We start from the raw sequence: 26,256 nt of genomic DNA, 5'->3' as shown, positions 1-26,256 counted from the left end.
AAATTAAGGTGAATTAAAAAACAAAAAAAAAAGGAGCTTCCTAGATCTATTTTTTTGCTTTTTTTTAATTCTTTTTTTTTTTTTACATATTATAGAAGTATTGCATCGGGTTTCAGTATCTGTAGATACTCAAAATTAAATGACTCGGACTAGAGGGCAAAAAAACCTGATCGGGACATCCCTAATGCATTTCATGAATTTTGACCTATAGACTAAAGAATTACCACATTTTTCTAAAACTGTATAGCTACTGAGACACATGCCTCTGTGACAACCCTGTGTCTCTCGTACACTTACAAAAAATTTAAGCTACTCATTCCAAAACTACTTATTTAAAATAAGCTGAAACAACACAATTCTTGAGATTTTATTGGGACAACCTAATTTTTTATGTTCAATCCACATACATTTGTTAAAAGTGTTAAATTAATAAATTTGTGTTGGGACAACATGAATGAATTGTGTAGAAGCATGCATTTTTTTACAGTGTACACTGATTTAAAAAAAGTAAAAAACAAACAAACAAACAAACAAACAAACAAACAAACAAACAAACAAACAAACAAACAAACAGACAAACATTGAACACATTACATGAAATTATGAAGTAGAAAGATTGAAATAGAAATGTTTTTATTCACACGTTTTAACATCTTCAAAAATGTATTTTACGGTGCACAAAAAAAACATATATATATTGTATATATATATATATATATATATATATATATATATATATATATATATATATATATATATATATATATATATATATATAATTAGCAGCCGCGAATTAGCATTTTTGTCCAAAATCTCTTTCTTTTCCACTTTTCCATCAAACAAATGCATCTCATCTCCGCTCTTAAGTGGCATTGACAGCTCTGCCAACTGTGCCATCACCCCAGGGCAGGATTACACTTTATAGGGTAAAGTTTGATCGTCAAAAACAAGGGGAAAAAAAAATAAAAAGTTCACTCTTCCTTTATTGTCTGAAGGGCTCCTGGGCTCATTGTCTTTTCTTATCAAAGCATTTTTAAATGAACGGAGACAGGGTGCCACACAACACAATTAGCCTCCATTACAGATGTACATTGCCAGCGTATTGTAGGTAATCTAGGACACAGTCACTGTTATCTGCTTAATGTGAAAATACATCTCCGTGAGGAACATGTCATGCTGCCCCAGGACCATTCAATTTCATCTCATCAGCATGTGGAGCGCTAATCCCATTCCGCATGCTATCCCTTTTCCACAGCTGAGAATTGAGATTTTTTTACCTGATTTTAAGAAGTTAATTAGTTAGACAATATTTGATATTCCTGTCATCATGTATTTTCCCAATCACTGTCTCCACCAGAGGCCCAGAGCACCGCTGACGTGATTTCTAAAGACACGCTCAGCTGATCATCTATGCTCATGGGCTTTGTTTGGTTCTACTAAGAGTGCTTTTAAATACAAGGTATATTCATTTTATAAAGGGTAATGATTGATTCAAAGAAGTTGTTAACTTTATATTCTTATACTCCTGTTGCAGACAAAGAAAGATATTTTACTTTCTATGGTGTGCTTTGTGTTGTTGCTTGATTTGATGAAAAAAAGAAAAAATAATATAATTATATAAATATATGTAAAAATGTATCCTTTTTTTTATATAATGCTTATGTTTTTTTGTTGTCAGTATATAGTCATATGTACACTTGCAGTTACAAAAAAAGGCAGCAAATCAAGAAATTAAGAATCTGCTTTCAAACAGATCTCTAAAAAAAACAACCAAACAAACAAACAAACAAAAAAATGCATTGGATCACAACACTTTCAAATAGCACAGAACACAACAAAAATGTTTCAAAAGGAGCTTAAAACGTGACAGCCCAGCAGTTTAGGTTATGGTTTGGCTAATAAAATACAAAACACAAGGGAATCAGGATGTTAAAATTAACAAACAAACAAAAAACTCACCTTTTAAAGATCACCTACAACTTTACTGAGCAAAAGTTTTGGCACAGATATGCCCGATTAATTACCCAAGGTTCCATCATGTTTCTTTGATTAAATACAGATTTTTAAAGTTGTTTTTGAATCACCCTGTATATCTAGTATAACTCACTGTCTGTCTGTCTGTTTAATTTAATTTAATTTAATTTAATTTAATTTAATTTAATTTAATTTAATTTAATTTAATTTAATTTAATTTAATTTAATTTAATTTAATTTAGGTTTATTTTATATATTTTATTTTATTTCTCATTCATTTAATCATTTTCTTTCAGCTTAGTTTCTATTTCAGAGGTTGCCACAGCGGAATGAACCGCCAACTATTCCAGCATGTATTTTTACGCAGCAGATGTCCTTCCAGTCGCAACACACTACAGGAATACCCCCATACACACTCATTCACACACACTCATTCACGCACGCACGCACACACGCACAAACACACACACACACACACACACACACACACACACACACACACACACACACACACACACACACACACACACACACACACACACACTGCAGAAAATTTAGTTCCATTTCCCTTATACTGCATGTTTTTGGACTGTTGTGGGAAACCGGAGCACCCAGAGACAACCCACTCGAACACGGGGAGAACAAGCAAACTCCACACAGGAATGCCAACTGGCCCAACCGGGACACGAACAGGCGACTTTTTTGCTGTGAGGTGAAGGTGCTAACCACTGAGCCACCTTGCCACATTTTATTTTGTTTTACGTTTTTATTTTACGTTTTATTTAATTTAATTAATTTTTTTTATTTTACTTTGTTTTACTTCGTTTTTAGTATATGATCGTATGGTAGATTAAATCTGATGGGCCAGATATTTTTATAGTTTTGTGTTACTTTTTATTTATGTATAATTCAAATCTCTCTTCAAAAGGTCTGTCAGTCAGTCAGTCAGTCTGTCTGTCTGTCTGTCTTATTTCTAAATTTGAATAGTCATATTTAGCACACGCTTCTTAAAGGAGCAACATCTGTCCCTTCCCAGCTCTTAATTAGGATGTTAGACTTGAGTGTCCACAGACACACTGAACTCAATGACGTCCGCAATACATCCTCCTCTACATGCTTAAGTACTATTATTTGTCTTTTGTCCTGAACCAATCTCTACTCTCTAGCATACGCCCGAATCATTTCATCTCTCAGAAAGAAGAGACTGTCGTTCTCGTCACTTTGCAGTGAGTTATTATTTGTTTATCCATTTGTAGCTTTGACACTGCCATTGTCATATATGAAGTCAAAGGCACACATTAATCTGTCTAAGCAGCTGACAAGGAATACCACTCCAGTACATTAAGGTCTGTCAGGCTCACCGAGCAATTTGTCTGTCGAAAGCATAACGGAAAAGGATCCTCTCCTTCGACCGGTTTTCTACAATATTAGTCAATACGACTCAGAAACATAGCATCCAATGTGTAGAGCTGAGGTTAACAGCTATTACGTTATATCCATAAACAACAACAGAAACAAACAATCTGAGTCTGAGATGGACTGGGCTGTTGGAAATTATAGACTACACAAAAGACGAGAGTGAAATCGCAGTCAATAAAGCCAGTGACGATTATAGCAGGCAGTGGTAACAGTCCCAACATTAAAAAAACAAACCAAAAAAAAAATATATATATATAAATATATACACAGTTTACAGAGAGACTGATACATAATAGCTGTGTTATAATTTGCTCTAACAACTCTAATTATGGCGCTTATTGATTCAGCTGCACGTTTAATAGGAATGGCCACACCTTTTGGATTACGAGTCATTAAAGGTGTTCAGCAGTGAAATTTTAAATTGTGTCCTCCTCGTCTGTGCTGGATGTGTCCCTGACAGCAGCTTTTTTTGTGTGTGTCTGCTATTTGGCCACCGTAAACATCGCGCAACAATCATGTCTGTTATAACCTTTTCTTTCACTCACAAAAGCAAGACAGACGGCGGAGAAAAAGCAAAAACAACACAAAGGTAGCAGGGCTAGTTTTTTGTTGACTGTATTTAAGTGGGTCAATTTTTTTTCCTTCTTCTTCCCTATTGGTTAGTCATAATTGTGTAAGAGTCTGGGGCCGTTTGTTCGCTGGAGTGGAGGAGTTTTGGCTTCTGAATCTCCACCGCTTATTACACCTCTTCAAAATCTTACCTTGCACTCACTCACACTGTATAAGTGTATGGTTGGAAGAAATTTAATCGCTCGTTATTTTCACGTGTATGCTTTTACTGTAGCTTTAGCTGTCAACTGTTTTAATGGTTCTTATTCTGTGACATTTTGTGAGATGGCCAGTGGTGTAAAGTAACACATTTCAAATACTATTATTGTAATTGAGTAGTTAGTTTTTTTTAGTTTTAGTCATTAACATTGGGACAATGAACAACTCCCAAACGCCATAATTCATAATTAAATAGCAGTTTAATTGTATATATGTTACAATCACGTGATGTAGTCCATACCGATTGCTGGAGAAGTGCAAATCTGCCAACAAAAGAACTACAAATCCTGTCATGCATCACACACACCTGTTCCAGTTCTCCTTTGATGCTCAAGAACTGATTACACAGACTATATATACAACACACACACACACACACACACACACACACACACACACACACACACACACACACACACACACACAAACACACACACACACACACTCTTGTTGGTATTAACCCTGTTACTTTACGAAGCGTTTTGTGGTGTCTTCCTGTATTATCCTTGCCTTGCTCTATTGTTTACGTTGTCTGCCGCCTGCATCGTCCATCTGCTTGTTTCTCGAATACGCTTCCGGAATACCTTGTATGTACCTATTTGTACCTGTAAATGATCATTGCCTGTTTAACTACTCTTGCACTTTTTCAACTGCACGTGGATCCTCAACCCCGTTGTCAGCATCCCTTAGTTACAATATAAGCCTAGTAAATTAGCTTCAAATGATAGAAAACATAAACATTAGAACATATTGAAAGAAAAAAGGTTTAGCCTATTCAAATCAATAAAGAAATTAATTCAAGTCATAAAATCTCATTCACCTTTATTTACTATATTTAAATATTGATTAAGGTTACTATAGTTATTTAGCAAAGAGCAACGAATCTCAAATTTTGATCCACTGTTTTGTTTGATAACACATGTCATTTTAAAAATGATGAAATAATAATATTAAGAAGAATAATAGAATAAATTAAGCATTCGATTACTTTCAGAACTGTTTGTGCTCATTTAAGATAAAACTATTAGTGTTTAAAATAAAACACACCAGGACAGACATGTTTACATAGTAACAAGTGTATTTGTCTGTTTACAAACACTACCAAATCAAACGTGTCCACTTTCGCTTCTCTTCAAATCGCGTGTACAGAAGCTGATCTGGGAACACTGTTTATCACTTCAGTCAGCATCGATGCATGACTGGACTCATTCAGAGATTTCATAGGAAGGGCAACAGTCGACACATAGCTTTAATGGAAATGAAGTCAATGTGGCTGTTTTTATTTTAATTACAACGTGCTTTCAAGCCGAAATATGGCAAAGCAAAATTCTCTTGAACAGATTTTGCAATTATATCGCATTCAAGATGGCTCTTTGATGGTACTTTCACTTTTCAAGATTACAAACATAGGAAAAATAAGAGAAAATACTTAAATGGGATCATAGTGGGATAGAATGATAAAATAGGAAGAAAACTGGCAAAAATGGGAGGGTTGACGGGTAGTTTTAGTACTTTATATGTTAAATTTTTTTGTCTACACTCAAAAAATGGCATTTGCTATTTGTTCAAACAGCTTATTTAATTTGAGTTGAAATGTCACAATTCATGATTTTTTGAGACAACTTTATTGTTTTATGTTCAGTCGACTTAAACTGGTAACAAATAATGAGTTAACCTAATTTCTTTATGTTGTCTCAAATCAATTGTGTGGAACTCCCAGTAAAAATGCTTGGTTTCACACAATCGATTTTTTGTTGGGACAATATGAAGGAATTAAGTTAACTTATAAGTTACTACCAATTTAAATAACAAAAATCAATTATCTCAAAACAATTTTGCTAAGTCTTGTAATTCTTGCCCAATCAATTGTGCATATACTAACACTTTATTAATGCAAAAACATGTACCGTGAGGAAACATTAAATTGTCAAAAAATTGCTAATTCGATATACAGTAGACTCAATAGAAAAAATTCACAGATTCTCTATTTTTCATTTGTCCTTCTGGTCTGTTTGTTTGGGCTGTCTTTTCTCTACTGGATAGCTAAAGAAGTCCTTCAAGTTCCCTGAATGTGTTCTTATAGCCGTACTTAAGATTTAATGCACCATCTCTAAACTAAGAATATAAATTATGAAAGGTCCTTAGCGCAGATCATTTTTCATCCTGATGTAAGAACTCATTTTTTGACTGGCATTGTAAAAAATGAATATGCAGTTGTTATCTCAAGCTGTTTCTACCTAATGCAGGGCTCTATCATTTCCATGATACAGTTATCACACATCACAGAATGAACACAGAATATCATAGAATTTGGCAAATTTCGAAATAATTAAAAATGATAAAAATTTTGCTAACTGCATCTGTAAATATTGAGCCACAGAAAGGGTATTTAAATATGTCTGTATGATCTGCATGTCCAAAATGAAGGGTGCAGTTTAGTTTACTACACACGCTTGTGGTGTTTTCAGCATTCATACTCATACTCATTCATATTCATGAGCTTCATCTCTTTAGCTGTCCTGAGAGTCACTTAGCAAGCATTTTAGTAAAATACAACTGATTTCACAGGGCCCTACAGATGTAATCCTTGCAGATTACTTTTGTTAGTTTAACCAGTTATGGCCCAATCCCAATTCTACTTCCCCTTCTATCCCTACTGTCCCTTCTACTTCCCCTTTCCCTTGGTCCTTGAAACAGAGTGTCAAGGGGAAGGGATTCAAAATTTAACCCTAAGAAATGGGACAGCACTACAACACCTGTAGACGTCAACATATGTCATCGTGAGCTCTTGCTTCATATGAGATCGACGATCATGACTGCTGTAGTTATTGCGTTATTTTTTTGGTATTCATCCTCAGGAAATCACTGAAGGCGTATATAATGTTATCATACAATATAATATGGCAATGAGCTCATGACTGTACTGTATTTTACACCGTGGCCCTATTCATCTATGTAAACACACAAAAACAACATTAACATTATAGCAGACACTGCAAAATGCTCATTCACAGCCACCAGCCTTTTCTGAAAGGGTATTCGAGTGTCAACGGGTGACGATATGTTGTGGAACAGCTGTACAGGAGTTATTATTAGGGATAATAGTAAGCAAAATGTAGCTGTTTTTATTTTAGCAATTTATTTTATTTTTTTACAATTTTTTAAGCATGACAGTAAAACACGAACGCAGTTATGAATGTATTAAAACATTTGCTTGTTTGTCGTGAAAATTTGTAATAATGACAACAAATACTGTGTTAAAAAAAACTCCTGACTTCCGGGTTCAGTTATGCTGCCGTTGTAGATGGTGTATTCTGGGGAAATTTTCGTACCCCTTGGTTTCAAGTGTGGTCCTGAAAAATCTCCCTTTCAAGGGGTATCTAGCCCTTTACCTTAGCCCTACGCCTTCAAGCTAAAGATAATTGGAACACCAATAATTGAAAAGGGAACGGCTAAGGGGTAGAATTGGGATTGGGTCATAGTCAAGCTAATACTGTATAAAACATTTTCAGCTTTTTTATTTTATTTCATTTTTTTGGGGGTTTAGTTAGTTTTGTTTTGTAAAAAAAAAAAAAAACACACTGTATGTGAATATGTGTGATATGGGTTTGAATTTCTTTTGAATTTCTTTTTCAAATATTTCTCAAATGATGTTTAACAGAGCAAGGAATTTATGACAGTAATTCCATATATATTTTTTCTTCTTGAGAAAGTCTTATTTATTTTATTTTGCCTACAAAAGCAGTTTTTGATTTTTTTAAAAACCATTTTAAGGTCAATATCATTAGCTTTAAGTGCAAATTTTGGTCCAACTAAATTTAGTATGCCATAATGGCATCATTTATGTCAGGTTTGCTTTAAAACAGGAAAATAATTGTTAATTAAAATTTTTGTAGATGAGTTGAAACGTTATATTCATTTGGAAATACATAAACATTAAATAAAAACTAAGTGTATTAATATTTTGAAAAATATTTGAGTTCAAGTTCACTTGGGAATATTATTATATTATATTATGCTCTACTGGATTATTTGAAATACTCATCTTCTTTGCAGATTGTTATTATTGCATCAATATTGTGGATTTTTGAGGCATATTTTCTGCCAGCAGTACAAAATGCAAAACAAAATGTTCAAAGTTCAACTTTGGCGAGATTAAAAACATAAAAACATTTTCTTTAGTAATTGAATGATTATGTACAATTGACTGTACAGTATATGATTTTAAAACACTATATTCCTTTATACTATATTCCTGTATATATCTTGTGAGTGCTTAGTAAACATTAGCTGTGAGGCCAATGCCAGAGAACTGTCTGCAGAATCCGCTTCTTCCTTTGAACTGTCCATTCAAGTGCTCAGATCCGTCCGTCGCCCTCACAAGCTCCAAAAACAAATACCTCAACTACTCTCCAGGATAAACATATGTTTTATGTTTCTTTATTTACCATGGCACAGATGTTGTTTATGTTCCTTCTCCTTTGATACTGTGCAGTTCTTCTCAATAAACAGAATGGAACAATGGTGTGAAGTGTGTCTTGAAGCCTGGCGAGCCGTAATCAGCTCCCTTCACAAATGTGCCTCCTGTAGGTCTGTTTACCCCATCAGCCACTTGCCATGAACAAGCATTGTGTCGGCGCATTCTTGTCACGTTGGTGGGATTTTCATTGTCCAACTGAGAAGTCCCTGTTAGTTGTCGGCGGTAGTGAGGCTCTGTGAAGCTCTGGGCTTTTGGGAGGGTTGTGCGTCTGGACTGCGAGGACAGGAGAGCTGGCCTGTGTTTGGTCCAGCTGGTGGGGCGATGTTGAAGGTATGACGATTGGGTGTGAGGAGGCTGTTCACACACAAAAGCACACAGAGAACGCACGAACAGGCTGGCCTCAGATGGGAAGGGATGCTCGGTTTAATTTTCAGCCAAGCCGTGAAGTTAAACAGCTTTGCCAGGGGTCAGTGACACCCAGGTATCACTATAGAGAACAAGCACTCACTTTTTTTTTATCTTTATCATAGGCCACATGCAGAGGAGGGCAGAATCAAAGACAAGAGGGTTCACATTGAAGGAATATTCCAGGTAAGATGGACTGACAGCATAATGTTGATCACCACAAAAGCAAACAAACAAACAAAAAATAACACTCATAGTAAAGACTTCACATTTAGATTTTTAAATTTAATGGGGAATCAAGAAAGCTGCATTATTTGCTGCGACTTGTGCCTTTGTTTGCTTCTAACAATTTTTCAAAAAACAAAACAATTTTAACCTGAGAGGAGTAGCAGCAATATTAAGTAAACAGACTGGTCATAATAATGAAACTCTTGCATTGTTTGTAATTTTTTGCTTTATTTTAGCAGTTTTCCACAAAAAAAAAGGATAACGTGAGAGGGGAAAAGCAGTTGTACACTGTAAATAATCAAATAATAAGGAAGTCTTGAAAACATATGTTTTTACATTATGGTAACTTAATTTATAAAGTTAATCAGGTTTTTACTTTTTAAGTAAAATTTTGACTTGATCTTTTAAGTCAGCTTAATTGATGTTCTCAAATGACTTGTAAAATTTAATGGGTTCAACTTAATTTAAGTGGGCAACATTTTTTTTTTACAGTTTAGCTAAAAGTCCATAGTTCTGAACAAACTGATCAATATGGGTCATGTTTTTTTTTTTTTTAATAGAATCTAAAACAGACAATAAATCACTTACTAGCCTTTCAAATTCGAAATAATATCCAAATCAATAAAATACCCTATATTATTGTACAGTAAATAACTAGCCAAAGTAATGTTTTTTTAAATGTTTTTAAATGTTTTTATAATCATGTATAAAATTTTTGTTCACTAACCCCCTCCTATTCCAAAAAAACTTATAAAAACTGTAATTAAGTAGTTCTTCTCAGAAATTGTAATTAAAAAGTAAACGTGTACTTTTATTTTCCCTTGATTATATTTTTAATGCAGTTTTGGTACTTTTATTACACTATTTTCCTTCAATCTGCTGTCACTATTTTTTCTCGTCTATGGGAATTTGAATCAGTCCTGTGATTCCTGTCCAATCAAATCTCTTATAGAAGGTAAGGCCTAATCCCAATTCTACCCCTTAGCCCTTCCCCTCGTTTTGCAAAAAAAAAAAAAAAAAAAAAGGAACGCTAAATTTGCGATTTATAATCTGTAATCATAACTCCTGTATTGTAGTCCCACAGCATTCTGACACTCGATGACACTCGATTACCCTTTCAGAAAAGTCTAGTGGCTGAGAATGAGCTTTTTACAGTGTCTGCTATAATGTTAATGTTATTTTCATGTGTTTACATTAATGAATATGGCCCCAGTGTAAATACACAGTATAGTTACGATCTTATTGCCACATTAGATCATTATGATAACATAACACGTCTTCAGTGATTTCCTGAAGATAAATACCAATAAAAAAGCACAACTAGAATAACTACAACAGTCGCCATCGTCTGATCTCATATGAAGCATGATATCACGATGAAATATGATGACGTGTGTAGGTGCTGTCCCATTTCTTTGGGGTAAATTTTGAAGGTTGTAAGGGCTAAGGGGAAGGGGTAGGGGTACAACAACAGAATTGGGATTGGGCCTAAATTGCACCATAATAAACTACCTCAAGACATGGATGATTTATAATTACAGCAAACTGTTTGGAAGCCTCAAAAGTGTCCAAGAAGATGTCTAAAATCTTTAAACGCATTTACCCAGAGACTGTTTAGATGTTGATGAGAAGATGTTGGATGTTTACTGTATGATGACCAAAATGGCCTTAAACATCCAGCAGGCACAAGACGTCAACATGACGTCAGATTGACGTTGTACCCCAATGCCATGGGGAGATTGCATTTTGTTTGGAAATGAAAATCGGGTTGACGTCAGAACTCATCGTCAGGCTGCTGGGCAATAACTAAAAGCAATACAGAATGTTTGCACACATCTACAAATTATATGTAAATGCATCAGCTTTTTAAAGTGTAATACTCACTACGCTTGAGTACTTTTGAAAGGTCTACTTTTTACTCATTCTTTGAAAAATATTTATAACAGATACTTTTACTCTACTTGCACTACATCTTTAGGCAAGTAATGGTACTTTTACTTAAATATAAATTTTCAGTACTCTTTCCACCACTGCACATTACTAATTGTTGTTAATTTTCAGCACTGAAGCACAAGCTTTACTTTTTTATGTGTATGTTAGCATATGAAGTTGCAGACCACAACGGTTTGCAGCATATTTGCTTTAATATGACAACTAAAATAATCCACCTTATCCAGTATCTGTGCATATTCTTTTCTAAAGTTTTTAGCAAAAAAAAGAAGGAATTGCTCATTTAAAATAGAGTTGCAATGCAGATATAATTTATTACACACACACACGTCTTTCGTAGTTTGTTGTTATTGTTGTACATTTTTACCTCCTCCATTTATTTTCCAGTTGTGAAACAATGTCTAGTTTCGATGTTTCCACCTTGTGGGCAAACTAAGTACGTTTGTTTATTGTGTGTTTATTCATTGTGCGATCTGATGATGAAATATGTGTCATGCGCACTGTAAAAACCAAAGTACTTTCCGCTCAAAAGCAGGACAGCAATATAGGTTAGAAATCCGATATTGCCAAATATGTGAACTTACGAGACCTATATAAACATCAAAACTTTTACACAGTCAGCTGTGGGGTCCCAGTAGTGGCCTGGTCCAAGGTCAGTGAGCCAGACAGTGCAGTAAGAGTCCTGGACTCACAGTGGATAAATGTCTTCCCCGTGCCACTGCACCCAACAACCCTCTATCTTTAATCCCTGCTGCTCCGAGTCAACTATATAAACTATTAACTGCACATCCAGTAAATCCCACCGCAGAAAGGGCTGTAAAATTGCACCCCCCTAGCAAACAGCACAGTAAACTGCCCTCGCTGTATAACATGATGGGGGCCAAAAACAGTCATTTCCCTCTACAGGCTTCTCAAATTGAGTCTTATCCACTGTGGCGACGAAGTGCCCCCACCTCACCCACCTCTCTTTTCCTTAAATCGTGCTTTCATCAGCAACCAGTGAGATTGGGTGGAAAGGGCTGACCTTGGAGATGGGATCTTAGCAGGTTTAACGCCACCTGTCCCAACAGTCAGTCAGCCTGCTTGGCCAGGTTCATTATCCCGGTGATGAGCCGCCAGTCCAATGCCATGGTTAACCTCTCACCTCCAGAGCACCAGGGCGGCACATGAGAAGGGCTTCTCTGATTTGGCCTCATTTTTTTAACACTCTTTGATTCCTCTGAAGGCTTTTGACTCCAGACACCCTCAACAACCTGACTTGCGACATTTGTGGGTGAGCTCTGATTGTTAAAGGGGTAGTTCTCTCACATTCAAATTCCCTTATTGCTTTTCAACTCTGATGTAGTTGCAAACCTGTTTGAGTATGACTTACTAGTTAGAGAATAGCGTTATTGTTCTAACAGCAATGACTTTAAATGTATCCACAAAAATTCAGAAAAAAAAAATTGTTATTGACTTTTATGCATTTAATGCTACTGAAGGTCATGGTAAGCGAAAATAAGGCCATGTACATTAACACAAAAACATTTAACTTAAATTACTATTTTTTTTTCTAATTTAAATAAGCCATGGGTAACATTTTAGAATAATGGTCCATTATTTATTATGAATATCATGTAAAGTATTTATCAATCATAGTTCAACATTAACTAATGCGTTATTTAAATCAAAAGCTGCACTTGTTACAATTAGTCATGCACATTGAGTCAAGATGAACTAACATGAACTGATGTTATTTAACTTAAATACATTAACAAACATTTATTAATGCCATAGAAAATATATTAGTAATAGTTTCTTCATGTTAGTAAATACATTAACTAACATTAACTATAGACCATTATTTTAAACTGTTGCCGTCATTTTTGTATTGATTCCCATCAAAAGAGCAAACAGTGCTGTTCTGTGGGGCTATGGAAATCTGATCAGCCTGACATTACAACAGGGGATAGGATTTTTCACTTGTCCAAAACCATAAAACTGCTTTACAGACCAAATATATAGTACCAACCATGTTTTTACAGTGGACTTTTATTATTTCTCTTTCCTGCTTCAAATCTTCCAGACTGCAGCAGCTATTACCTCCAAAAATAATAAAAATAAATAAGTAAATAAATAAATAAATAAATAAACTTTACTGTTCTGTGACACTATCAAAATGTTTATTAAAAAAAATCTGACCAGTCTGACACAGAACAACTGGCCCAACAAATGAGTTGAGTTGAGTTAAATGTAACCATGGGATGATGTGGAAACCTGTCTAAAATCGTTGTTTTCTGCAATATTGTCTAAAATCTTAAAAATAAATTTACAGCCCATAACAAATTTACAGCCCAAATAATCTCATAATTTAATTGAAACATCTATGTATGTGATTCTATAAAGAAACATTCTTTGTTTTTGATTTCAAATTTTACATACTTGCTGAGGCAGATAAGCATTGACACTGTTGCTCTTTAGCACTATCAAATCAATCTCTCACTATCAATTTTTACTTATATAATTCACAGTGTAAAGGCTTAAATCAAGTTTATGTGCTACTATCTCTCAACATAGTAAAGAAATCAACATGCAAATCATTTAAGTCATTATAATATATTGTAAACACATACCAATCATTTTTAAAGTGAATTTAAATGTTGAATGGTGAATTTACAGTTGAAATCAGAATTATTAACCGTCTTTTTATTTTTATTTTTTCCAATAAAATTATGTTTAACAGAGCAAAGAAATTTTCACTGTATGTCTGATAATATTTTTCTTCTAAAGAAAATCTTATTTGTTTAATTTCTGCTACAATAAAAGCAGTTTTTAATTATTTAAAAAATAATGCTAAGGCCAAAATTATTAGCCCCTTTAAACTAGTTTTCCCTGATAATCTACAGAAAAAACATCTTTATACAATAACTTGTTTAATTACCCTAGTTAACCTAATTACCCTAGTTAAGACTTTAAATGTCACTTTAAGCTGTATAGAAGTGTCTTTAAAAATATTTAGTCAAATATTATTTACTGTCATCATGGCAAAGATAAAATAAATCAGTTATTAGAAATGAGTTATTAAAACTATCATGTTTAGAAATGTGTTCTTTCTGTAAAAAAATAGGGGGGGGGGGAAATAAACAGGGGGGCTAATAACTTAGAGGGGGCTAATAAATCTGACTTCGACTGTATACAAATCTGAAAATTTTTATTAGATTAGATATGTGCATTAAGACTTTTGTATCTTTCAGGTTTGCTGATCCATAAAAAACTATTTGCTTTACTCTTCTTTAACATTTTGTTCTTTGACAGGATCAAAACTACTTGCAAAAACCTAGTCAGTCTTAAATACCAACACTAGCTCTGATTATTTTGGTTGAGTAGCCAATGAAAGAAGATTGTATTTGGAAGGTATAATTTTTGACACTTGTTGTTCAGAAATGACCTTCTCTAATTTGAGGATGAGTGTGCTTGTTCTCACTATTTAAATCTATTAAATATATATATATATATATATATATATATATATATATATATATATATATATATATATATATATATATATATATATATATATATATATATATTGGGCTCTTTCTACTTTTTTCTGCTCCCCTCATCCTCCCCACAGCACCCTCCTGCCCTTCCCAGATTGTCATCCACAAACATGTCCAGCCAGCAGGGGAGGTAAAATCACATTCTCTGCGCTTTCCGTCACTGACCTGAATACGCCTGCTCTCTCCAATAACAGCTTTAGGAAAGCACAAATAGAGACGAGCAGGAAAAATAAAGCAGAAAAACAGACAAGGACGTGAACATTACTGATTTGCCTGGAGGGCAGGAAGGCAGTGTGAATGTGGAAAGGAGTGAGATGGTATTAGTTAGGCAGTGTGCAGTAGCTCTGCCAGCTTCAGTGCTGTTCTTCCACTCAGTCTGCCACTTTATCCTGCCCTCATGCCTCCATGACCATGTCTATAGTCCAGAGCCTGCTGGGAGACTATGACCTCCCATGACTCTCCCCCATAACATGTATAGAGCTTTCAGTGGCCCTGCCTGATTTTTCTTTCCCATCCTGTAGCCTGGTGTGTGGAAGAATCTAAAGATGCTGTTTTATTTATCATCTAATGAAATTGGCTTTATCATAGTTATGGAAATGGCAGGAGGTGATGAATCCTTTAGAGACCTGGTACATGCTGTATGGGCTTTGGATCAATTTAATCTTCTTCCACCATTCATTCAGCTCATATTGGCATAAACCTCTATACACACATCTTCATTCATTTGTATATATATTCTTTTCTTTTGTATGGTCAATTGCAAAGCACAAGTTGACTCTTGAGAATGAGTTTTTATTTTATTCAAGATGAAAGCCCATTAGTGGATGTTGTTGTTCTACATAGGATACTAAGTTTACAATGCCATTAAAGTTATATTGCATGGTTACAGGATAAAGCAATGGAGCAGCAGGGTCACATGTGTATTTGGAAAGATTTTGATTTGTTTTGTTAAAGCTGTAACTCTTTTCTTAAAGAAAAATAACATGAGCGCCAAACTAGCTTCAAGTTAAAATCATATGTAGCACAAAATGTGTGGTTTTGACATTTTTTTGGGGGGATCCAATTATTATCAAATTATTTTCACATGGACATTTTCCAAAACCAAAAGAAATAATCTTAGAAAATTCTTTCCTATTAATAGAGTACATATTTTAATGTTGATATAGAGTTAGGATCACATTCTATTAATAATAAATGACATACAAAGGGGTGCGGCACAATAGCTTAGTAAATAGCATCACCTTACAGCAAAAAGGTCACTCGTTCGAGTCCTACAGTAGCTTGACCAGTTGGCATTTCTGTGTGGAGTTTGCATGTTTTCTCCGTTTTGGCGTGTTGTGTATGTGCATGCATGAGAGTATATGTATGTTTCCCAGTGATGAGTTGCAACTGGAAGGACATCTGCTGCGTAAAAACATATGCTGGATAAGTTGGTGGTTCATTCAGCTGTGGCGACCCCAAATTAATAAAGAGACTAAGCCGACAAATAAAATGAATGAATGAATATACAAAGAGGCGTGACTTGGAGGCTCAGTGGTCAGCAATGTTGCCTCACAGCAAGAGGGTCAATGGTTTGATGGTTTGGTAGCTGGGTCAGTTGGCATTTCTGTGTGGAGTTTGCATGTTCTCCTCATTTTGGTGTGGGTTTCCTCTGGGTGTTCCATTTTCCTCCACAAGTCCAAATACGTGCACTTTAGGTGGATTGGATGAACTAAATTGGCCGTAGTGTATGAGTGTGTGTGTAAATGTTAGAGTGTATAGATGTTTCCCAGTGCTAAGTTGCAGCTGGACTGGCATCCACTGCAAAAATCGCATGCTGAAAAAGTTGTGGGTTCATGCCACAGCCATATCATCCTGAAGCCTAGGACTGGTTACTCACTGAGGCTAAGCGGGGCTGAACCTAGTCAGTACTGGATGGGTGACCACATGGGAAAACTAGGTTACTTTTGGAAGTGGGGTTAGTGAGGCCAGCAGGGGGTGCTTCCAGGTCTGATGTTCTGATACCCTTGGGTGCTGTCTTTCAGATAAGATGTTAAACTGTGGTCATGACTCTCTGTGGTCAATAAAAATCCCATGCCAATTCTCATAAAGTGTAGGGGTGTAACCCCGGTGTCCTGGTCAAATTCCCTCCATGAGCCCTTAACCATCATAGCCTACTAATCATCTCTATCCACCGAATTAGCTCTATCACTGTCTCTCCACTCCACCTATAGCTGGTGTGTGGTAAGTGCACTGGCATCGTTGTCATAGGGCTGCCGCCACATCATCCAATTGGATGCTGCACACTGGTGGTTGTGGTGTGGAGAGACACCCCTCATTATTGTGAAGCGCTTTGGGTGTTTGGCCATTCATGATACATGTGCTATATAAATACACAATACATTCCATTCTGCTGTGGTGACTCCTGATGAATTAGGAACTAAGCCATAGGAAAATGTATGAATATGCAAAAGATATTTATCGACAGTACTGATATTATATCCGAAGTATATTAATGTTATGTTAAAAAAAAAACATTGATAGTTTTTTGCTCATTTGTCTCAATTGTGTGCAATGTCTCATACAGTATGCAGTTATTAGGACAATAGCTTGTCTATCTAAAATTGTATTATTATGGCATCGCCATTATGAATTCTCACCTGTAACACCAGGACTGCATTGCAACCACACATATCCCATATGATATATTACAGCTTTAAAGTGAGAAAATGACACCATCAGGTGACCTGAATGGACTCCAGAAGTTTGGTGTTCCATAGATGGTTATTACAGTTGGAGATATATAGGAGCCTGTGCTCTCATAGCACCGAAACTTGCGCTGAGGGAGCCGCAGAACAGCCTGTCTGTGAGTGGCTCCTGGTATATGATAGGCTATGAATTACATTACATCTCTAAAATGGGCCCCGGAGCTGAAGCAGCACTACATCTTAAATTTCAGGACACTGGGTGAGAACGAGCGCGGGGGGGAGACGACGAAAAAAAGAAAGAAATAAGATTCAATCTTCAAGCGCCTTACAAATGTTTGCGTCAGTTTTCTTGTTTAAAGCAGAAGCCACTGAGAGGAAGAGGTAAGAGAGAGAAACACAGAGAGCCCGAGAAGTAATGTCCACGTCTTGGTTTTTTTTTTCTCTCTTCTTCCCTTCTTCTCAGCGTTCTCCTTTTTCCCCCCAAACTGTAGTGAAAAGATTAAATTGTTTACGAGCTCGGAGCCAGGCTGGCTAGAGAGGATGAGCCAAGAGCGACAGAGATAGACATTCTAATTCGTGGCTGTACTTAGCGCCCCGGCCCCTCTGTGCAACCGCTAATTCTTTTATCTAGCTTCAACACTCCAGGCTGCAGCCACATTCATGAAAAAAAAGTAAGTGAAAGAGGCAAAAATGACTGTTTTATACGCAGTACAACTGATAAAAAAATCTCTACTTGAATACTTGATTTCTCCGTCCCCCTTTTTTCTTTTTCGGCGTTCCCCTCATCTCACAAAGCGGCAGGCCGACTGTAGTCTTTAACCCTTTATCTAGACTGAGCAGAAAGACGTTTGCTGCATCCCGCGCTGAGGTTTCTCTGCTGGCGTGTGAGTGGCTGCGTCCGCGTTTGACGGGGTTCGGTTGAGGAGCGAGATTGTGGTGGCGTTGTTACTAAAGGGGGGGTGGGGGGGACGTAAGGAGCATGGGGGGCTCGTCCGGAGGGTTGAAAATACAGCATAGAGGAGAATTACTGTTATCTCCGAGGCAGAAGAGGAAAAGGAGAGATAAGAAACTGCAGCAGCTGGGAGAGAATCAGGCGTGCGAGGAGCCGTGTTTCAAGGGGGCCCGGGTTGTAAATTCACTGGATATTCTGCGTGAGCCGGCCCTGCATGTCTGTCACTGGGGTTCGGGCTTTTTTTTTTTCTTCTGTCTCTCTCTTTGCTCTACCCTCTCCCCTTCCCTTTTTTCCTGAGGTCTGCTCCTCCGATAGAGGTATTGTGCGAGCTCCGCTGTATAGAAAGCTCATCAGCGGCGTTTGCCTCTTGGGTGTTATCGGCCAGTAAGGTAACTGCGCGCTTATAGACTGCATGCAGATAATAGTGGCAGAATAAAGAAGATAAAGGGGGACCTCTTCTCATTAACAGCTATCTCAGCCACTGCAGACACTGCCAGTATTGAGTGCTTAGTATGCTGGGCATAAATTAAAAAAGAGGAATAAAACTGAAATGAATGAGCGAGAGAGGGGTGGTTGTTGTAGTAGGGCGAGCAGGAGGGACGGAGTGTATGGAATATGAGGCGTGGACGCACACTGAGATGCAAACATGCACAAACAAAGGCTTATGTTTTTTCTATAGAGATGATGCTAAGACCTGAGAAAAGAAGTTTATGAGCCTTATTATGCATGTTCTTGTTTGCTTGTGTTGGCTGCTTAATATCTGCATATCCCTCAGGAAGGAGAGATATAAAGGACACTAGAGCATCATTCATCGTGAAATCAGATAGATCTTCTCCAGCATCTTTTTTCTGCCTTATTCTTTATTTATCTGTTTTGATTTATTTAGGACTACTCAAAAGTAGATTTTTTCAGTTCAGTATAATATAATATAATATAATATAATATAATATAATATAATATAATATAATATAATATAATATAATATAATATAATATAATATAATATAATATAACAACTTAACATAACAACATATATAATATAATAACATAACAATATAATATAATAAATATTAGTGATGTCCCAATTAGATATTTTTGCCTCTTAGTCAATTGATTTGGAGACTGAAAGCCGATCCGATACTTCTATAATGCATAAAAAAAGAAAGAAGAAGAGCGAAGAAACAGATCCAGGTTGTTTATTATGTTTTATTGAATTTACCTTAATTTAACATTTAACAACTCTGTTAACAAACAGAGCACTTCTGCAAGGTAACTTGAACAATCAAGTATTAAATAACCTCAATTCACTTTTGGACTTTAGTGCAACAGTAAATATATATAAAAAAGGCAATGCCAAGTTTACAAATCTCATAGTTTGCTATGGAAATGTTATCATCTTTAACTTTGTAATACCTCCAGACAGAAAAGATAAGGTGCGTCCAAAATTGCATGCTTATGCACTATTCTACGCCGTTTTGTAGTATAAATAATGTAAGTAATCGGTAGAGATAAAAAGTGCATGACAATTACCCGGATGATGCACTTTTTCACCCGGTAAAATTAAGTATGGAATGATGGACACTTCACGCACTCAACGACCGCAGGTTTGATCATTTAACGGAACGGGCGGAGCTATTGGGCGCACATTTTGGATTACATTTTTTTGTTTGGATTGTGAAAGCATTATTCTCCTACGAGAGTGATTATACCACCTCCCGATAGTCAATGCGGCTATACTCAAGTCAGGTATTATTTGGTAGTTTATTCAATATATATATATATATATATATATATATATATATATATATATATATATATATATATATATATATATATATATATTTGAGTCCTGATCGAGGTAACATCCGATTCCAATCGAGTCTGAAACCGCATGAACAGGCCCGATTTCCAATCATGTGATCAGATCTGGAAATTCCTATATAATATAATATAATATAATATAATATAATATAATATAATATAATATAATATAATTTTATATAATATGATTTAATATTTAATTATTATTAATTTATTATTTAATTATATTTAATTAAGAAAAAGAAAAATTAAAATGAATAAATCAATGAATCAATGAAAAATATAATTTAGTAATCAGTTAATTTGGATTACCAGCAGCTAATTGTAGTGTTACTGATTAAAAAGTACATGTCAAAAAATCTGATTACTTTTGAAAATGAAAAACAAATAAAATAATTTAAAAAGTAAACAAAAACATAAACAAGCTGTATAAAATATGTTTTTTGCAGGTCAGTTTCCAGATACAAACCAAAAACTTCTATTATTTTCCTGAGGACAGCTTTGCACCTGAGACAGGCCATTTCTCTTCAAGCACTGGCAGTGGAGGGGAGAAGGTTAAGTCTGGTGGAGCTCTTCTGTACCACACACACACACACACACAGGCACACACAATCTCTGTCGACAGTGCTGGCGGATTAGAGCCATTTCTGAAATGCATGGAGCTGTCTTTTTTTTTTGAAAAGCCTTTCAACAGTTACACCAGAGTTTAAAAAAAAGAAAGAACCATGAAAGGAGCAAAACAAAACAGCGAATATGCACACCCCCACCAACCCCCCACCCCCCTCCTACAGAAGCCACAGCACAGTAACAATTAAGAAAGAAAATGACCAAATTGGACAGCAGAAGTAGTAGGCATTATCTTGGAGCCTGTACGTGTATGTGTGTCTGTCTTGAGCTCAAAGAATGACCACTGAGCTGTAAATAAAGCAGAAGCCCCCCAGCCTGCCAGTAAAAGGAGACAATCCTGCGCTGCTCAGGCAGACATGTTTCTGATAAACCGTTGCTCTCTCGCAGGCTGTACAATAGGGCCCGGATTCATTTGCATGACACAATTGGCTTGCCGTGCTGATGTGTTGCGGCTAGACAAGTGTAGCATTACGAAGAACAAGTTACCATGGGGAAGGTTAATGCAGACAATAAGGGAAGCAGATAATGGGAATTGGGCTCCTGTTTTTCAAACCTCTTATCTGGGAGCCGAGTAAAATCGGCCTGCTTTGAATACCGGCGACCGCTTTAAAGGGCCAGTCTCTCGTGCTCTGCTGACATGTTCACACTAGCATTAGGAATTATAATATATTCGCTTCTGGGTGTTTATTTACATATCCAAACATGGATCTATTGATGTGCTCCAGGTATGTGGTTTGTGGTAAGTCTTCTTCTGAATTAGCATTGCACAGCATCTTCGCCATTACAATAATCATTTGTTTTTATAATGGGTCATTAGCTAACACTTTTAACTTTAAATATGATTTTGCTGCTATATGGTCTTTGTGGAGAATTTAGTGTAAAGAAATAGTTCACTTAAAACTGAAAATTCTGTCATCATTTACTCACACTACACTTGTTATAGATCTATTTAAGTTTTAAAACAAGGAACAAAGAAGTTATTTTGATTCATGTTGGAAACCTGTTACCATTGTCTTGGTACAGTATTTACAATATTTGTTTTTCCTTAGATGGATGACAGTTGTTACAGGTTTCTTATAATCATCAAAATGTCATCTTTTGTGTTGAACCCCCCCCAAATATATATATATATATATAAATAAATAAAAACACATAAAGGTTTGGAACCACTTAATGATGAATATATAATAACGTTTTTGGGTTAAATGTGCAGTGTGTAAGTTTGACTCCCAGTGGTTGAACTAGCTATTGCATTCCTGGATCAAAACAAATGCAAGCACAGGTTGCCAAACAGAGGACCAAAAGGAGCGAGTCTGACGATCAAACCTAAAGGCAGCTTTAAGTCGTGTTCAGGGCCGGCGCGTCCATAGAGGCAACCTAGGCAGCCCGCTCCCCACTTTCATCCACGACACCCACCACAACCCACACTTTACTTAGCATATTTCTTAAATATCCGCAAACATAGTATGGGATTTTTACGCTTTAGAAGAGTCAAAAACCTACATACAGCACCTTTAACTCTCCCTTTGACTATAAGGGCGTACTCACACTATGTACAGTTGCCTTGAACTAGGCAGAAGCACTTCTCCCCCCTCCTATCTCAACCGACTTGCTCAGCACAGGGGAGATTTCTTTAGTTATATTATTTTAAGTCGTTTGAGATCCAGTGACACATAGTCAAATATTCTGCCGAACAGATCAGCCACTTTTGCCACTTTTTTATTAAACAATAAGAATGATTAATAAATCCATAACAGTTCCTTAAAGGTCACGTCTCATCTCTTCTTCAGTTTGGGGCTCAGGCATGCTTTGCAAGTGAACCGCGATCTGGCAGACCTCTTCCAACCGGGCCAGGGCCGGCCAAGTGAACCGCGCCTGAGCCAAATTCAAAGTACTCGCACTTCTCAAATGATCTGGAAAATGGGCCTGGGATTTTAGTGACAGTTCTAAACTTTAAAAAATGTCATATGTTAACTCAAACAAATGGAACAAACAGGAAGAACGAATGTTAAATAGTATGATCCTCTTTTGTGGTGCGAGAGATCCTAAGTTCACATCCCGGACGAGCCCCCTTATTGTCACTGCTTATCAGTCGGCTGTGACAACATTAGTTAACTACAAGAGCTAAAACAGTATAGAACTCATTCATTCATTTATTCATTTTCTCGTCAGCTTAGTCCCTTTATTAATTTGGGGTTGCCACAGCGGAATGAACCACCAACTTATCCAGCATGTTTTTTACGCAGCGGATGTCCTTCCAACCGCAACCCATCTCTGGGAAACATCCACACACACACACACACACTCATAAACTACAGACAATTTAGCCTACTCAATTCACCTGTACCGCATGTCTTTGGACTGTGGGGGAAACCGGAGCACCCGGAGGAAACCCACGCGAATGCAGGAAAAACATGCAAACTCCACAGAGAAACGCCAACTGAGATGAGGTTCGAACCAGCGACCTTCTTGCTGTGAGGTGACAGCACTATCTACTACGCCACTGCGTAGCCCAGTATAGAACTATGAAATCCAAATTTTCATCCTGTTTTGATATACATGAGGTCATTGTGCTATAAACATATCCTGTTAACATTTTACATACTGACTAATAAAAAAATATTTTTTATAATATCATGCTACGGTATCATGCTTGTGATCGTAATGTCATATTTAATGGTCCATGGCTTGAAAAGATTGAAAAGCCCGTTTTTTAACCAATTTCTCAGTGTGAGCATTTCGAGGTTGGTAGGGGTGGACTCCAAAAAGACCTGCCCCTCCATTCAGCATGGGCCCAGATCCACGCAGCAGGTAAAGGCTCAATTACCATCCTTCAGCAGACCCCTAACAAGGCGACAAAAGGCCCTAATTTTTAATTTAATATTTAGGCTGCTGAGTAGAGGGGGCAGGAAAGGGGGAGGTCGTCCGTCTGGGTGGAGCCTCCCACCGTGGCCTCCAGATGGGCCAGGCTGGCAGAGAGGTTGTTAAGAGCGAGGATTGAGTACCTTACATAGTGAATTAAGTTTGAACCCTGGGGTGTCTAGGCTCTACAGAGAGAAAGACAGTTCGATTTCAGTTCTGCTGTGCTCTAGTTCTGCTTCCCTGTCAAGTTCCCTTCAACCCCCGATATCATGACATTTAAACATTCATTAATTAGAGGCCTGCATGATGGGCTTTTTTGCTCTTGTATGGAAATAAATAAAAAGGATGTGAGTACTCCCACTCTTTGTTCTTTATCGAGAAGCTATGTGAGATTTTTACGCTGCAAAGACAAAGATGTTTCTGCCTGTTGCCTTTTTGACTTTCTGTCTGACTATCTGTCCATCTATTTAACATTAGATCCATGATCTATCCATTTTTTTACCATTATAGCTGTTGTTTATCTATTCACCTGTCTGTCATTTTATATGCATCCATCCATCCATCCATCCATCCATCCATCCATCCATCCATCCATCCATCCATCCATCCATCCATCCATCCATCCTTCTGTTTGTCTATCTATAATCCTTTGTTTATCTATAACTCTGTACAGTGGCCATCCCATCCATCCATCATACATACAGGTACATAGTCCATCCATCCATCCATCCATCCATCCATCCATCCATCCATCCATCCATCCATCCATCCATCCATCCATCCATCCATCCATCCATCCATCCATCCATCAATCCATCCACACATTCGTCCATCCATCCATCCATCCATCCATCCATCCATAAATCCATCCAAACATTCATTTATCCATCCATCCATCCATCAATCCATCCATCAATCCATCCACACATTCGTCCATCCATCCGTCCATCCATCCATCCATCCATCCATAAATCCATCCACACATTCGTTTATCCATCCATACGTCCATCAATCCATCCATCCATCCATAAATCCATCCATCCATCCATCCATCCATCAATTTTTCTGTCATTCTGACATTCTATTTATTCATCTGAACACGTGTCATTCAATATAGCATTCTACCTATCACTCTCTCGTTTCATATATCATTTCATTCACCATTCCATCTATCCAAAAAGTCTTCATTTTCTTTAAGCAAAATATATTATTTAATAATTTTTATTGATTTTAAAACAAACATTTGACACTTAGTGGTACTATCAGGATAAACATCCTTATCTGTTCAAATTACAAGTCTATTAATGCCAGACTTGCTGTGACCGAGTAGCAGCAATGTTGCACTTTATCAAAATTGTCCAACACTGATTACACCATTACCTGAGAATGACCCATAAACTATGTTTGCAGAAGAGACTTGAGCTTGGAAATCTTTATATATCTATGCATGCGTGTATACGTGCATGTTTGTGTGTGTGTCTGAAGGAATGGATTACTAAAAATAGAAAGGGATATATTTCCTCCTGGGGATGACACCCCATTTGTTTTCATTTTGTAGATGGTCGTCCGTGCCAGATTACGTGGCTTTCCCTCCCGCAGGGCTTCTCTCTGGTCCTCTTACCCCCCACCTTCTAATAATGCACCTCCTATTATTCCCTAATGGATCGAGGACAAAAACAGTGACCTACTAAAGACCAGACAGAGAATTCACCTGTGATTTATCTATTTGCTCTCACACCCCCTGCCATAGTCAGGAGCACAAATCATCTGTTTTGCTCCTATTGTGGTCTCTTCAGTCCAAGTTTACTTCTTTCAGCAATTAAACCATGTTTCGTATTTCATTTTGTTTTGTGTTTTGTTTCATGTTTTGTTTTTTCAGTTTTGTGTTTTGAGTTTTGTTTAGTTTCGTGTTGTTTCGTGTTTTGTTTCATGCTTTGTTTTGTGTTTTTTGGTTTTGTTTTGTTTCGGTTTTTGATTTGTGTTTTGTTTTGTGTCGTGTTTTGTTTTATTTCGGTCTTTTGTTTTGTGTTTAGTTTTATTTTGTTTCATATTTTGCGTTTTGTTTGGTTTAGTGTTTTGATGTGTTTTGTTGTGTATTTTGTTTTGGGTTTCTTGTAGTTTTGTTTCATTTTGTTTTGCTTTTTGTTTTGTTTTGCTTTTTGTTTTGTTTCATGTTTTGTTTTGATTTGCTTTGTTTTGCATTTTGTTTTGTTTCATGTTTTAATTTGTTTTTTGTTTATTTTTTTGTTTTGTTTTTTGTTTTGTGTTGCTTTTTGTTTTATTTTTTGTTTTGTGTTGCTTTTTTGTTTCGAGTTTTGTTTTTATGTTTCATTGTAGTTTTGTTTAATTTTGTTTTGCTTTGTTTTGCTTTTTGTTTTGTTTCATTTTTTTGTCTTGTTTTGAGTTTTGCTTCATGTTTCATTGTAGTTTTGTTTGGTTTAGTTTTGCTTTGTTTTGCTTTTTGTTTTGTTTCATGTTTTTTTTT

General features: G+C 36.4%; 1 protein-coding gene across 3 annotated transcripts in view; it reads left to right on the top strand.

Annotated features, from left to right (window-relative positions):
* The window catches only part of LOC147833695 (uncharacterized), a 185,009-nt gene that overhangs the window by 17,300 nt on the left and 141,453 nt on the right, over positions 1-26,256 (top strand). For all 3 annotated transcript variants that reach the window (XR_015944989.1, XM_088651210.1, XM_088651211.1), the window contains exon 2: positions 9,232-9,292. Coding sequence is in view for 2 of the 3 variants with exons in the window: in XM_088651210.1 (XP_088507336.1) it covers positions 9,232-9,292 (61 nt within the window). In the remaining variant the exon portion in view is untranslated. The remainder of the gene's footprint in view (positions 1-9,231; positions 9,293-26,256) is intronic.

This window comes from Danio rerio, chromosome 15 (assembly GCF_052040795.2).
Source record: "Danio rerio strain M-AB ecotype USA chromosome 15, GRCz13ab, whole genome shotgun sequence".
Taxonomy (NCBI): Eukaryota; Metazoa; Chordata; class Actinopteri; order Cypriniformes; family Danionidae; genus Danio; species Danio rerio.
Note: the sequence above shows the minus strand (reverse complement) of the source record. Positions and strands in the feature narration are given on the sequence as shown.